Source organism: Marmota monax, unplaced genomic scaffold, assembly GCF_021218885.2.
Source record: "Marmota monax isolate L192 unplaced genomic scaffold, Marmota_monax_Labrador192_F-V1.1 WCK01_AAM20220418_F8-fsc00022, whole genome shotgun sequence".
NCBI lineage: Eukaryota > Metazoa > Chordata > Mammalia > Rodentia > Sciuridae > Marmota > Marmota monax.
Genome location: NW_026695215.1, coordinates 25,986,047 through 26,001,637, shown reverse-complemented (window position 1 = coordinate 26,001,637; position 15,591 = coordinate 25,986,047). Strand labels below are relative to the sequence as shown.

The window sequence follows — 15,591 nt, the reverse complement described above, 5'->3', positions numbered from 1 at the left end:
AAAAGGTATAGCCTTAGGAAGATAAGAGCAAATATCAGCTCAGAAATTCCCTGGGACCTGATTTTTCCACATGGCATGGCTCCAAAAACATTTTCAGTTCTCTACTTTTCATCTACAGTGTGATGAGAATAGCACATTTAACAACCATGCTTTGTACCTGGGCCTGCCCTGCTGCAAGGAAGACTACAATGGCTGCCCTAATATCCCCTCAAGCCTCATCTTCCAGCGCAGCACCAAAGAGTCTTTCTTCATTTCCACACAGCTCTCTTCTACCAAACTCACCCAAAATGGTAGGTAATGTTGCCTGCAAGGTGCCCTCCACTGTCCTCAGTTGTTGGTTCCACATTGCTAGTGCATGTTGAGGGAGACAAGAGAGTATTACTTCTTCATACCAGAGTAAGAGACTTCTTTTGTTTTGAAGTTGATGGAGTCCCTCAGCAAGAGCAGCCTATGAGGTTTCCATGGTGTTAGTAGCACCAGAGTGCACATACAGGGTGCACAGATAGATCTTGGCCTTGACCTTAGCATTAAAGAGTCCATTATGATGCTCATGGCTAGTTCTCTTCCTCTGGATTTCACCTGTTCTTGTCTTGGGGAGTCTTGGCCTTGCTCAACCTTGAAAGAGCCAGGATTCACCATCTTTTGGGCTTGCTTTCTAGTGGACCTCCTTGCTCTACTGAAATGGAAGGCCTTTCCAGACCGGATCATGGACATCCTAGGGAGGCTGCGGCATGTCAGTGGGGAGGAAATTGTTAAGGTATGTCTTTTATTTTGTGCAAACATACTGCTGGGAAAGAATCTGGGTAAAAGACGTTAACTCCCCGTGATTTCTGCTAGTAAGCCTCTAAGGCTATTTCTCCAGATACGTAATAGATGAATAGGAATATCTTGGAGGTTTTTCTTGTTCTGTTTCATTTTGTTTCAGTTTGTTGTTAGCTAGTTTTTAATAAAAGTGTATAGCCAGATGTAATCCAAGCTACTTGGACTGGGAAGTAAGAGGTTTACAAGTTTGAGGCAAGCCTGGGCAACTTAGCAAGACCCTTTTTCATAATAAAATTTAAAATGGCTGGGGTTGAGTACTTGCCCAGCATGCACAGGCCCTAGCTTCCATCTCTAGTACCACAAAAAGAAAAAAAGTATTTATCATACCAAGTTTATAACCTTTTAAAGACTATATTTTAATTATAATTATAAACCCATTTTCTTCACTGAGAGAAAAATTATTAGTAAAGGGCAGTGGTAAAAGCATCCTCCCAAAACCAATCCCTGTGTTTTTTGCTGCCTATATTCCTTCAGGTCTCTTCTGCCTTCTTTTAGGCCTCTTTCTCATTTTCCTTACTTTGTAAACCTTTTACCTCAACCCAAACCTAATGTCTTTCTGGGTCTACTTTCCTAATTATTCAAACTCTGAATAATATTCATTCATCTGTAGCTGCTGATTTTGCCCCATCTCTCACTTCAAGTCCATGCTAATGAAACCTTTACCCACCTACCTCAACTGCTTCCTCCAGATACCTTTATGACATTTCTCATCTAATGACCTTAAGCAGGCTGACAGCAATACCACCAGTTCCCAGTTGTTTTTATATGACCTCTCTAGGCCACCCATTTGTAACGTAAGCCCACCCAGACACTTGCTGGTGGTGAAAACCCAGTAGGTGAATTACACACAACAAACTGAACTCTACTGAGGAAGGTGGAGATGCTTTCAATCATCAGCAAGAGCAACAGAATATAGGCTACAGATTAAATCTTGAGAAGACATTCTGTTCATAATGAGCTTCCTTAGCTCTGCCATCACAAATCAGTTAGCATAGATGCACAGTCTATACTTTCATTTCAGAGCTCTAGTTTTTAAAGTCTGTACTTTTATAAAGTTAATGTATGAATTTGGTTTTAATGAATTGATCTAATTATCATAGAATTTTTTAAAAATTCTTCATAGACTAATAGTAGTTTTGAAATCTGAGATAAATTGATACTCATATTTTCCTTTTACACATAAAAATATTAGGTTTGCAGATAAGGTATTAAGAAATCTGTAGTCTTCTTAAGAAAGAGTTGTCATAGCCAGGCACGATGGCACACACCTGTAATCCCAGCAATTTGGGAGGCTGAGGCAGAAGGATTGCAAGTTCAAACCCAGCCTCAGCAACTCAGGGAGACCCTGTCTCTAATAAAATATAAAAAAGGGCTGGGGATGTGGCTTGGTGGTTAACCGCCCCTGGGTTCAATCCCTAATACAAAAAAGAGAAGGAATTGTCATATTCCTGACAAGAAAACATCCTACCAGCATATCAAGCTTTATTTTATTTTTTTAAGAATTTTTTTAAGTATTTATTTTTTAGTTGTAGTTGGACACAATACCTTTATTTATTTTTATGCGGTGCTGAGGATTGAATCCAGGGCGCGCACGTGCTAAGCGAGTGCTCTACCACTGAGCGACAACCCCAGCCCCCCGCATATCAGGTTTTAATATCAGTAATTTGTCTTGATTCACCAGAAGAGAATATAAAGAGCATATGCTGACGTTTTTAATTTTTAAACTTTTTTACTAGAAAAATTTCAAGCTTACCCAATAGTTGAAAATAGTATAAAAAGAGTCCTATGGGTATCCCTCATCTAATTCCAAGAACCACTAACTCGTTACCTGACCCATCAACACTCTAATCTACACTTCCACTTCATATTGTTTGAAATAAATTATAAATATTATATCATTTAACTTGGGATTTGACTGGCAAAGTATTATATTTGCTTTTTAGACTCTAAGGATCTATCAGTATTTATTAGTTTCTCTCTTTTTTAACTTAAAAAAGAAGAAAAAAGCCATATGTTCAAAAAGCAACAGCAATAAAGAACACTCTCAGATTTCTTTTACTTTCACTGAGAGTCCTCATTGGCTGCCTTCTCCCTTCTCCTAGAATACTAATTCCTAAACTAAAAAATAGTTACTGTAGGTAAAGTCTAACTTGCCACACCTCATCCAAATGTACCCTATATATTTAGGTCACAGTAGAGAGTAAGGGACTGGTAAGCTCTGTGAAGACCCAAGAAATTGAGCTCTTTTTCTCAAATTTTGCATCAGAATCTGCTATTCTGCCTGGGTGTCCAATTTATTTATTTCTTTGTTTGTTTGTCTAAGTTAATAGCTCTTTCCTTATAGATTTAGAACCTATTCAACAGGAAGAGCTTCCTAGGTCTTTTTCAGAGTCTTTGGGCTATAAACACCCCCCTGTCCACCTACTTATCCCTTAGCTAGGTGAAGACAGGATACAAGACAGTTTTTAAGTCCTGTTTTAAGATTCTAGATATTTCATTTTATTAAGAGTGAAATTCACTGGTATATGGGAATTTGACCATGCATGCAAGTTCCTGAGCCGTGAGCCCTCTGCTTTTGATGTTGTTTCAGTTTCTTCAGGACATCTTAGATACACTCTTCGTGATTTTGGATGATAATACAGAAAAATATGGCCTGCTGGTTTTTCAGTCTCTGGTAAGTCACGTCTTGATTTTTCATTTTTATTAATTATTCCTATCACATGCTTCAAAACTTTTTAAATAAACACCCTAACTTATTAGAATGAGGCAGTAAAAGCTGCAGATATTTCCAATGAAAAGGGACTGAGAAGTGTCACCCAAGGAAGACCAACCAACCAACCTACCAAGCAAATCTCTCCAAGATCAGGTTTGAAGAATTAAGCTTGGTCAGGTTTAAATCTAGGCTTTATAGTTCTGAATTCTCCATCTTATCACTATTGCAGGGTTGCCTAGCTCCAGCAGTAGTGACCTATACCAGCAAGAGGCCCAGGGACTAGTAGAGGAAAACAGATGGTCAATTTTTCACCAACAAAGTAGAATACAACCACTGGGAAAAGCAGAGACTCACTCATGATAGTCTCCAAAACCCTGTGCAGTTCCAGAGGTCTCTGGAGGTTCTCTCCTTCTTTCATTCTATGTAGTTGTTTCAGATTCAGAGTATAAGAAGGTTGTTTTAGTAAGAACTGACAGGGATTTCTAATGTTTAGTGCATTTTTCTTAATATATCTTGTCCCACCAGATGGCTGTATATTCATTCAAGAAAAACCAGATACTGCAATCTACATGATTAGGAACCAAGCTGAGAGTTGGAATTGCCGCTTGCCACCAGCCCCATTTCTAAAGGGCACAGCCTTCCATAGCTTGATGTGGCTCACAAGACAATCTTTTTTCCATCAGGTTTCCAAGTTTTAGTGTTTATGCCACAACACAGATAGTGTTTTGCCTGTCCCTGATTTTGATCCATATTGTACTACTCAAAATTATTGTAAAGGGAAAGGCTCAGAATAACACAGGCACAAACTAATGAACTCTGGATCTGATTGGGATACTGGGAGTGAGAGAAGAGAAAAACAGAGAATGGAAATCTTATAGTTATTTCCCATGGGGAACAATAGACAAAACACTGACAGTTTGCATTCCTTGAAAAAGATAATCTGTTTCTGGCTAGAGATAGGTCTGAAGCCTCCAGTGAACCCTGGTGACCTAAGCACTATCTCTCCCAGGTTTTCATCATCAACCTGCTCCGAGATATCAAGTATTTCCACTTCCGACCAGTAATGGATACATATATCCAGAAGCACTTTGCTGGAGCCCTGGCATATAAGTAAGTTGCATTTAGTGTTATTATTAGGACTTTTGTTTGAGTAACAAGAAAGACTTTTTTAAAAAGTTCAGCCTGCAACCACATTCAGTTGACTTTTTAAATTTAATGTTTTTAATATTGGTAAAATATATGTAACATAAAAATTACCATTTTAACCATTTTCTAAGTTTATAATTCAGTGCCATTCGTATTGTTGTACAACCATCACCAGAATTCTATCCATCTCCAGAACTCTTCATTATATAAAGCTGAAACTCTGTAACAGTTAACAATAACTCTATTCCCCATTTCTCCCAGCCCCTAGAAACCACCATTCTACTCTCTATCTCTATGAATTTTGATTACTCTAAGTTCCTCATGTAGGAAGAATCATAGTGTATTTGTCCTTTTGTGAGTAGATATTTCAATGAACATAATTTCTTCAGATTTCATCCATGTTGTAGCATTTGTCAGATCATATTATATATGTATATATATTTATTTATATATTTTTATATAAAATCAATCACATTTTATCTATTCATCTGTCTATCCATTGATGGACAAGTGGATTACTTCTACCTTTTGGCATTTTTTAAAAGTGCTCCAATGAATATGAATGTACAAATATATCTTTTTTGTTGTTGTTTATGTATTTATTTATTTATTAGTTCTAATCAGTTATACATGACAGTAAGAAGCTCTGTGATTCATTGTACACAAATGGAGCAGAATTTTTCAGTTCTCTAGTTGTACATGAAGCAGAGCCACACCATTTGTGCAATCATACATGTACCAGTGATATCAATCTCATTCAACCATTTTTCCTACCTCTTTGTCCCCTACCCTCTCCCCTTTGCCCCATCCAAAGTTCCTCCACTTATCCCTGTGCACCCCCCTCCATATGGATTAGCATTCACTTATAAGAGAAAACATTTGGTCCCTGGTATTTTGAAATTGACTTATTTCATATAGCATGATATTCTCTAACTCCATCCATTTACCTGCAAATGCCATAATTTTATTCTCTTTTAATGCTGAGAAATATTCCATTGTGTATATGTATCACAATTTCTTTATCCATTCATCTATTGAAGGGCATCTAAGTTGCTTCCATAGTTTAAAAATCATGAATTATGCTGCTAAAACATTGAAGTGTCTGTGGTACTAGTATGCTGTTTTTAAGTCTTTAGGGTATAGACCAAGGAGTGGGATAGCTGGGTCAAATGGTTGTTCCATTCCAAGTTTTCTAAGGAATCTCCATACTGCTTTCCAGATTGATTGCACTAATTTTCAGTCCCACCAGAAATATATGAGTGTGCCTTTCCCCCACATCCTCGCCAACATTTACTGTTGCTTGTATTCTTGATAACTGCCATTCAGACTAGAGTGAACTGAATCTTGAGTAGTTTTAATTTGCATTTCTGTAAACGTTGAACATTTTTTTCATATATTTGTTGATCGATTGTATTTCTTCTTCTGAGAAGTGTCTGTTCAGTTTCTTAGCCCATTTGTTGATTGGGTTGTTTGCTTTTTGGTGTTAAGTTTTGGGGGGGATCTTTATATATCCTAGAGATTAGTGCTCTATCTGATGTGCATGTGGTAAAAATTTGCTCGCATTCTGTAGGCTTTCTCTTTTCACCTTACTATTTCTTTTGCTGAAAAGAAGTTTTTCAGTTTGAATCCATCCCATTTATTAATTCTTTATTTTATTTCTTACGCTTTAGGAGTCTTTTTAAGGAAGTCAGGGCCTAATTTGACATGATGAAGATTCAGGCCTACTTTTTCTTTTATTAGGGATAGGATCTCTGGTCTAATTCCTAGGTCCTTAATCCACTTTGAGATTTTTGCATGATGAGTGATAGGGGTTTAGTTTAGTTTCATTTTGCTGCATATGGATTTCCAGTTTTCCCAGCAGCATTTGTTGAATAGGCTATCTTTTCTCCAATACATGTTTTTGGCATCTTTGTTGACTATGAGGTATTTATGTGGGTAGGCGTTTGAGAGCATCTTCAGTTTCATTGCTTGAAATTGATCTGTTTAAATTTTCTTTCTTTGTTACATTTTTTTATTTGAAATGATCTATTTAAATATTCTTTGTCCTCTTGATTCAAGTTGGGTCGGTCATATGCCTCTAGAAATTTATCAATATCTTCAAGATTGTGATGTCTCCTGCTTCACTCTTGTTACTAAGGATTGCTTTGGCTATTCTGGATCTCTTATTTTTCTAAGTGATTTTCATGATTGCTTTTTCTATTTCTATAAGGAATGACATTGGGATTTTAACTAGAATCACATTGAATCTGTGTAGCACTTTGGGTAGTATGGCCATTTTGACAATATTGATTCTGCCTATCCAAGAACATGGGAGATCTTTCCATCTTCTGAGGTCTTCTTCAATTTCTTTCTTTAGTGTTCTGTAGTTTTCACTGTTGAAGTCTTTCACTTCACTTGTTAGATTGATTTCCAAGCTTTTTAGGTTATTATGAATGGGGTAGTTTTCCTAATTTGTCTTTCAGAGGATTCATCACTGATATATAGAATTGCATTTGATTTATGAGTATTGATTTTATATCCTGCTACTTGGCTGAATTCATTTATTAATTCTAGAAGTTTTCTGGTTGGAAATTTTGGATCCTCTAAGTATAATTTCTCATTTTTCTGATTGTACAGGTTGCAGAATCACATTGGTCATATAGTCAGTAATTTCTATTTTATTCTGCTGCCCTTCCTATCCCCCCTTCCCTTCCCCTCCCAATCTAATGAGACACACTTCTCTTTTTTGTTTTCTCCTCACAACATCATACATGTATTCTGTATAACGATGAGAGTCTCCTTCCATCTTCCGTGCAAATCCCCTTCTCCCTCCGTTTCCCTCCCACCTCTCTTCCCTATTTAGTGGTAATCTTCTTCTCATGCTCTTCCTCCCTGTCCCATTTTGAGTCACCCCCCTTATATCAGAGAAGACATTCAGCATTTTTAGGGATTGGCTAACTTCACTTAGCATAATCTGCTCTAATGCCATCCATTTCCCTGCAAATGCCATGATCTTGTTATGTTTTAGTGCTGAGTAATATTCCATTGTATATAAATGCCACTTTTTTCATCCATTCATCTATTGAAGGGATCTAGGTTGGTTCCACAATCTAGCTATCGTGAATTGTGCTGCTATAAACACTGATGTGGCTGTGTTCCTGTAGTATGCTCTTTTTAGGTCTTTTGGGTATAGTCCAAGAAGGGGGATAGCTGGGTCAAATGGTGGTTCCATTCCCAGCTTTCCAAGGAATCTCCATACTGCTTTCCAAATTGGCTGCACCAATTTGCAGTCCCACCAGCAATGTATAAGTGTACTTTTTTCCCGCATCCTCGCCACAGTCTATGTCTTTTAATTGATGAATTTAGGCCATTGACATTCAGGGATATTATTGAGACATGGTTTGTATTCCCAGTCATTTTAGTTTATTTTTGTTTTTTTTAACATCACATGGTTTCTTCTTTGATTGGACTTTCCTTTAGTGTAGTTCTTCCCTTTGCAGATTTTTCATTGTTGTTTTTCATTTCCTCTTCACCCATGAAGAGGAAATGAAAAACAATATTGCCAAGAATATTCTGTAGTGCCAGCTTTCTTGCTGTAAATTCTTTTAACTCTTGTTTATTTCATCATCAAATCTGAAGCTTAATTTTGCTGGATATAAAATTCTTGCTTGGCATCCATTTTCTTTCAGAGCTTGATATATATTGTTCCAGATCTCTTGCTTTGAGGGTCTGTGTTGAAAAATCTGCTGAGATCCAAATTGGTCTTTGATTCCTCTCTTGCAGCCTCTAAAATTCTATCCTTATTCTGCATTCTAGGCATTTTCATTATAATGTGCCTTGGTGTAGATCTGTTGTGATTTTATACATTTGATATCCTGTAAGCCTCTTGTATTTGATTTTCCAATTCATTCTTCATGTTTGGGAAATTTTCTGATATTATTTCTGTTGGGAGTCGCCCCGGCTCCAAAGACTAACTTCCACATCCCCCAAGAAGAGCTGTCCAATGGTGAGCCCTGCTGGCTCACCTGATCCTACCCACCAATCAGAAAGCACCCCATGCCAACTGTCAAACGACCCCTGGCTCTATAAATATGCAGATCTGTTCCTCAATAAACAGGCATTTGCTCCGATGATGAGCCTTGTTCGTTCTTTCAATTTCATTGAAGAGATTGTGCATTCCTTTGGTTTGAATCTCTGTGCCTTCCTCTATCCCAATAAATCTTAGATTTGGTCTTTTGATGTTATCCCATAATTCTTGGATGTTCTGTTCATGGTTTCTTACCATCTTCACTGTGTGGTTAACTTTATTTTCAAGATTGTATATTTTGTATTAATTGTCTGAGGTTGTGTTTTCCAGGTGATCTAGTCTGTTGGTGATGCTTGAGTTTTTTATTTGGTTTATTGTTTCCTTTTATTTACAGGATTTCTGTTTGTTTGTTTGTTTTTCAGAATCTCCATCTCTTTCTTGAAATAATCATCTTCTACCTGTATTTGCTCTCTTATCTCTTTGTTGAGAGTGATCAATTTTTGCCTGTATTTGCTCACTTAGATAATTCTTTAATTCGCAGACCATTTTAATTATATACATTCTGAACTCCTCTGACATTTCATCTACTGCACTGTTGATGGATTCTATTGTTGTAGTATCTTGGTTTGGGGTACTTTCTCTCTTGTTTTTTCATGTTGTCTATGTGTCTTCCTCTCTTGCAGTGCAGATCTATTGCAGCTTCTACCTTATAGTCTTGTAGTATCCCTGTAGTTTGCCAATATCTCACCTTTAAGTGAGGGGAGGGTATATCAATGTTAATAGCACCCAATACAACCAATATGCAGCCATAAATCAATTAGCTTCTATTTGGAAACTATAAACAGAAATGATGAGTTCAGTTATCTTCTACCATATAACCAGTAAGTTTGCATAATGGTTTACAGTTCCTAATGGTAGACAGACAGAGGGGTAGGCTGTGATGTTTATGAAGTAGGACATGAGAATATAGAGGTATTAGATCATAGGACTAATTAAAGGTAGTCAAAAGAAGTTGGCTGTTATCAGGAGGAAAAACAAGAGAGGCAACCCCATCCAAGGCTCCCCAGTACCTCTGCAACAGGATAGTGTCTGTTAACGCACCTAGTAGAGATACCTCTGGTGCATGGGCCTTGGTGATGGTTTTCCAAGTCCTGGTTGTTGTCTCTAGATGGAAGCGGCCATGTCCCTAGTTGGTGGTGGCAGTAGCATCAAGCCTGTAGGTACCTTGATGTTGGGCTTCCAGATCCTAGTCAGTGTCCCAAGGTGGAAGCTGCCCCAACTAAAGATGGTGGAAGAGGCAGCATAAGTAACCCAAGATGGCAGTGGAGGTGTCCCAAGATGGAGGCAACCACTTTCAGAGATGGGGCTGAAAGGATGGACTGTACCATGGCATTGGGTGGCCTATTTAGTGATGCTGCAGTGTGGCATACAGTGCTGCAATGGGCAGCTGCCTCTTGGCCCTGTTTGATGTCCCGTGGTGGAGATTACTGCATGGTGAGGGCTATGACAGTGACTGCAATGTCCCAAAATGGAGGCAGTTTGGGTGGAGCCACATGTTGGTGAATAGGAAACAACAGCGTTGTGTTCCTCTCTGGATTGGCAGGCCACGCTGTGTAGGTCAGACCTCTACAAATATATTTTCAAGACCCTGATTTTACTTCTTTAGGTATTCACTCAAAAGTGGAATGTCTGGATCATATAGAAATTCTGTTTAATTTTTTGAGAAATAACCATATTGTTTTCATTAGTAGCTGCACCATTTTATATTCCCAACAGAACACATAGTTTATAATTTCTCCACATCTCACTGATACTTGCTATTACCTGTTTGTTTTTTGTTTGTTTGGGGCTTTTTTGTTTGTTTGTTTGTTTGTTTTGTGTGTGTGTGTGTGTGTGTGTGTGTGGTGCTGGGGATTGAACTCAGGGCCTTGTGCATGGGAGGCAAGCACTCTACCAACTGAGCTCTATCACCAGCCCCATTACCTGGTTTTTTGATAGTAGCCATCCTAATTTGTGTGAAGTGGTATCTTTTTGTCATTTGCATTTGCATTTCCCTAATACTTAGTGATGTTGAGTATCTTTTTGTTTGCTTATTAGCCGTTTATATGTCTTCTTTGGAGAAATATCTATCTTTTGTTATTTTTAATCAGATTTTTTTGTTGTTGTTGTCATAGAGATGTAGGAGTTCTTTATATTCTCCGGGTATTGGCATCTTGTAAGTTGTATGATTTATAAATAATCATTGCTAAATCCAGTGTCATGAAGCTTTCCCCCTGTTTTCTTTCAGGAGGTTTTTTTTGTCCAGTTTTTGCTCCATTTTGAGTTAATTTTGTATATTGTATAAGAAAAGTTTCAAACTTTATTCATTTTGCACATGGATACACAATTTTCCCAGTATCATTTGTTGGTCTTTTTCTCATTGAATGGACTAGACATTCTTGTTGAAAATTATTTGGCCATCCATGGGAAGGTTTATTTCCAGGATGTTTTATCCCACTATTGTAGATATCTGTCTTTATGTCAGTACAACATTGTTTTAATTTCAATAGCTTTGTACTAAGTTTTGAAATCAAGAAGTATGAGACTTTTGTTCTTTTTCTTCAAGATGGTTTTGGCTATTCTGTGTCCTTGAGATTCCATATGAATCTTAGCATGGCATTTTCTATTTCTGAAAGAAAAAAGTATTGACATCTTAGCATCATTAAGTCTTTCAATATATGAACATGGGATGTCTTTCCGTGTATAGGTCTTTTCTTTAATTTCTTTTAGCAATATTGGGTAGCTATTTGTGTACAAGTCTTTCACCTCCTTACCTTTATTCCTAATATTTTATTCCTTTTGATGCTATTATAAATGGAATTTTTTTCAGATTGTTCATTGTTAGTATACAGAAACACAACTCATTTTTTCTGTGCTGTTTTGTGTCCTGAAACTTTGCTGAATTCATTTATTAGTCTAACTTTTTTTTTCACCAGCACTGGGGATTGAATCCATGGGTAGTCTACTACTGAGCTACATCCCCAGCACTTTTTTTTTTTTTTTTTTGAGTCGGGGTCTTGCTATGTTGTCAAGGTTGGGTGCAAATTTGCAATTCTCCTGCCTCTGCCTCCCAAATTGCTGAAATTACAGGCATGTACCACTGTAACCAGCCTCCAGTGGAGTCTTTAGTGTTTGTACATTTGAGATCATGTCACCTGAAAACAGAGATAATTTTTCATTCTGCTTTCTAATTTGGGTACCTTTTATTTATTTTTTTCTTAATTATTGCTCTGGGTTGAAATCCCAGCACATGTTGGGGAAAAAAAGTGGCAAAAGCAAGCATCCTTGTCTTATTTTTGATCTTAGAGGAAAAGCTTTCAGTCTTTCACTTTTGGGTATGATGTTAACTGTGGGCTTTCGGCTGACATTTTAAACCATAGTTTATTACATAGTTGATGTACTTTTCCTTCTAAGAAATGATGGTGAGGTTGCTAATAATAAGTCTTACTTTTCCTATGAGAAACATCTGAGTAGTTAAATACAGCATTCTCAAGTAAATGCCAAAAAAAATAGACAGTCACTAAAAAAAATAATGTAATTGATAAACAAATATGGGAAACATATTATCTAAGACAATTGAAACAATAAGAAATAACCATTTCTTTTATGAAATTAGCACAAATTAAAATTGTTTTTTATTTTTTAGTTCATTACAATTATAAATAACAATGGGATTCATTTTGACATATTCATAAATGCATATAACATAATTTTCTCCACTTCAATCCCCAATGCTACCCCTTTCCCTCTCCTTATCCACCCCTGTTCTTCTTTCTTTACTCTATTAATCTTCCTTCTATTTATTTAATTGTTTTTTAATTGGTGCATTTTAGTTATATAGAAAATTGGAATGCATTGTGATATATTCATTACATGCTCATAGCATGATTCAGTCAACTTTACTCCCCTGTTCTTCCCCTCCTCCCTCCTCCTTGGTCCCCTGCTTCTACTGTGCTGATCTCCCTTCTATTATTGAGATACTCTTTTTAAAATTTCTTTTTTTTCTTTAGCTTCCACATATGAGAGAAAATATTCAACCTTTGATTCTCTGAGTCTGGTTTATTTCACTTAGCATGATGCTTTCCAGTTTTATGCATTGCCAGTAATGACATAATTTAATTATTCTTTATGGCTGAGTAGAACTTCATTGTGTATATACCACATAACAAGCAAAGATTTTTCTCCCATTCTGTAGCTCTCTCTCTTCATGTTCTTGATTTTTCCCTTTGCTGTGTAGAAGCTTTTTCATTTGTCCAGATATTCCCCCCTGTGTTGCTGGGCTTCTTGCCTGCAGGAAAGTACTTGACCACCAATCTATATCCCCAACCCAGAAGCTATTTAAGGCTATCCCACTTATTGATTCTTGGTTTTATTTCTCGAGCTTCAGGAGTCTTATTAAGGTAATTGGTGCCCATGACCAACACACAGGCAACACATGCCTATGTGTTGGAGCATTGTTCCTATGTTTTATTCTAGCTGTTTCACTGTTTCTGACATAATTCCTAGGTCTTTGGCCCACTTTGAGTTGATTTTTGTGCAGGGTGAGAGGTAGGAAATCTAGTTTTATTCTTCTACATATAGCTATCCAGTTTTCTCAGCACCAATTTGTTTAAAGTGTTGTCTTTTCTCTAAAGTATGCTTTTGTCAAGTTTGTCAAGGATCAAATGACTGAATTTATGTAGGTTTCTGTGTTTTCTAGTATATTCCATTGGCCTTCATACCTGATTTTATGCCAACATCATGCTCTTTTTGTTTCTATAGCTCTGTAGTATAAATTGATATCAGGTATTGTGATGCCTCCAGTCTCACTCTTGTTGCACAGGATTGCTTAGGCCATCCTGACTCTTTTATTCTTCCATGTAAATTTTAGTGCTGTGAAGATTGTCATTGGTATTTTGATGGGGATTTCATTGAATCTGTAGATTGCTTTTGGTAATATGATCATTTGAAGATATTAATTCTGACTATTCATGAACATGTTAGGTCTTTTCATCTTGTAAGTTCTTCTTCAATTTATTTCTTCAGTGTTTTATAATTTTCAATTTAGAGATCTTTTACCTCCTTAGTTATATTTATTCCTAAGTGAAATTAATAGCACAGTTGTTGAAACATAAATAAAACCCAACAGTGGCAATGCTGTGGAGTCATTGGAATTCTGATACTTTGATATAATTTTGGAGAGCAGATACTGCACTAAGTACTTTGTGTTTGAGATGTACTGTTATTTTCTCCATATTTTAAATTAAAAGAATGAGGCACAGTGAAGGACATAACTTGCCTAAGGATGCAGGACTAGATACTGATTGGTCTCAGATGTGACCACAATCTGTACTCTTTCTTTCTTCTGTGGTCTCTTGCCATATAAATATGTAGACCTACTGACCCAGAAATTCCATTCCTCTTGGGTGACTCAGTCCTCAGGAAATGAAGTAGATGGGATGGGATGACATATGGAACTGTTTGCTTTAATTCAGAGTCCATTGTTTACCAATCAGTGCTGTAGGTTCTGAAGACAGGCTTTAAAGGGAAACAAAGTATACATTCAGTCCAAGTCTTTGAGAAGAGGAGAATGGGAAAGAGTGATGGTAATTGCTGATTAAAATTTGGGCAATGCCTTATGGGTAAGGAATATTTGTCTCAGATAATCTCAAAATTCCACAGCTGAAATGGATTCATTACCTCATTCTAGCTCATCAACAGAATATTATTTCCTATTTGACTAATTCAGTGCTGAATTTCCTGTTTGACTAATTAAACATTTTAGTCTGCATTGCCTTTAGACTGAAGTGGGATCTCTGTAACTTTTCTCTTTTCTAGGGAGCTCATCCGCTGTTTGAAGTGGTATATGGACTGTTCAGCAGAACTGATTCGGCAGGACCATATTCAGGAAGCCATGCGGGTAATGTATTGAGTTTACCATACATAAGGAGACCAAACCTGAAGTTAATGTGAGTAATTTCAGTGGTATAGTGTGCAAAACAAGTGTAGATATCCTGCTTTCAGGAATGACTGCTTTGATCCACATAATTTCTGTTTCTTTACCTCAATTGTGCCCAGAAGATCTTTATTCCTGATAATACTGAAGTGGGAAGGAAGGATAATGTATACATGGCTGCTGGTCATTTTCTCTTGCCAGATCAGTATCAGTCCAGTCCACTGACTAAAATATTGTTAACGCCTTCTAAGCCAATGTTGATAATAATATTGATTAGAATTAAGATTTTCTAACACTGTTTCCTTCTTTGGTGGTTACTAAACAGTATTTTTTGGAAATATTTTATTAAAAAGAACTAAATGTATGTGGGTATATTGAAAAGAAGATCATTTAAAAACCTTAGCCTTAGGAAGAAACTTGATTTTTCCATGGTCTAGGCCACCTGTTAGAACCCCTACTCAAACAAGTTCCCTGACAATGTACCCTGTTTTTACATTGGGGGGTGATTCTAGTTGACATGGTCTTTTAGTCAGCTTTTTCGCTGCTATGACTAAAAAATCTGACCAGAACAACTGTAGAGGAAAAAAAAGTTTTTTTTTGAGGGCTCATAGTTTCAGAGGTCTCAGTCCATTGATAACTGGCTCCCTTCCTCAGGGCTCAACGTGAGGATGAATAGCATGGCAGAAGAGTATGGTAGAGGGAAGCTTTCACAAGATGATCAGAAAGCAGAGAGAGAGACTCCACTCATCATATATAAAATATATACCTCAAAGGAATGCCCCCAATGCCCCACCTTCTCCAGCCACACCCAACTTGCCTTCAGTTACCACTCAGTTAATCCCATCAAAGGGATTAATTCACTGATTGGGTTAAGATTATCATAACCCAATCATTTATTTTATAAACCTTCTTGCATTGTCTCACACATGA

At 37.0% G+C, this 15,591-nt stretch overlaps 1 protein-coding gene across 8 annotated transcripts in view; it reads left to right on the top strand.

Moving 5' to 3' along the window:
* The window catches only part of Dock3 (dedicator of cytokinesis 3), a 680,226-nt gene that overhangs the window by 563,975 nt on the left and 100,660 nt on the right, over positions 1-15,591 (top strand). For all 8 annotated transcript variants that reach the window (XM_058574833.1, XM_058574836.1, XM_058574835.1 and 5 more), the window contains exons 18-22: positions 119-290; positions 660-757; positions 3,413-3,496; positions 4,545-4,645; positions 14,544-14,625. In XM_058574833.1, coding sequence (XP_058430816.1) covers positions 119-290; positions 660-757; positions 3,413-3,496; positions 4,545-4,645; positions 14,544-14,625 — 537 coding nt within the window. The remainder of the gene's footprint in view (positions 1-118; positions 291-659; positions 758-3,412; positions 3,497-4,544; positions 4,646-14,543; positions 14,626-15,591) is intronic.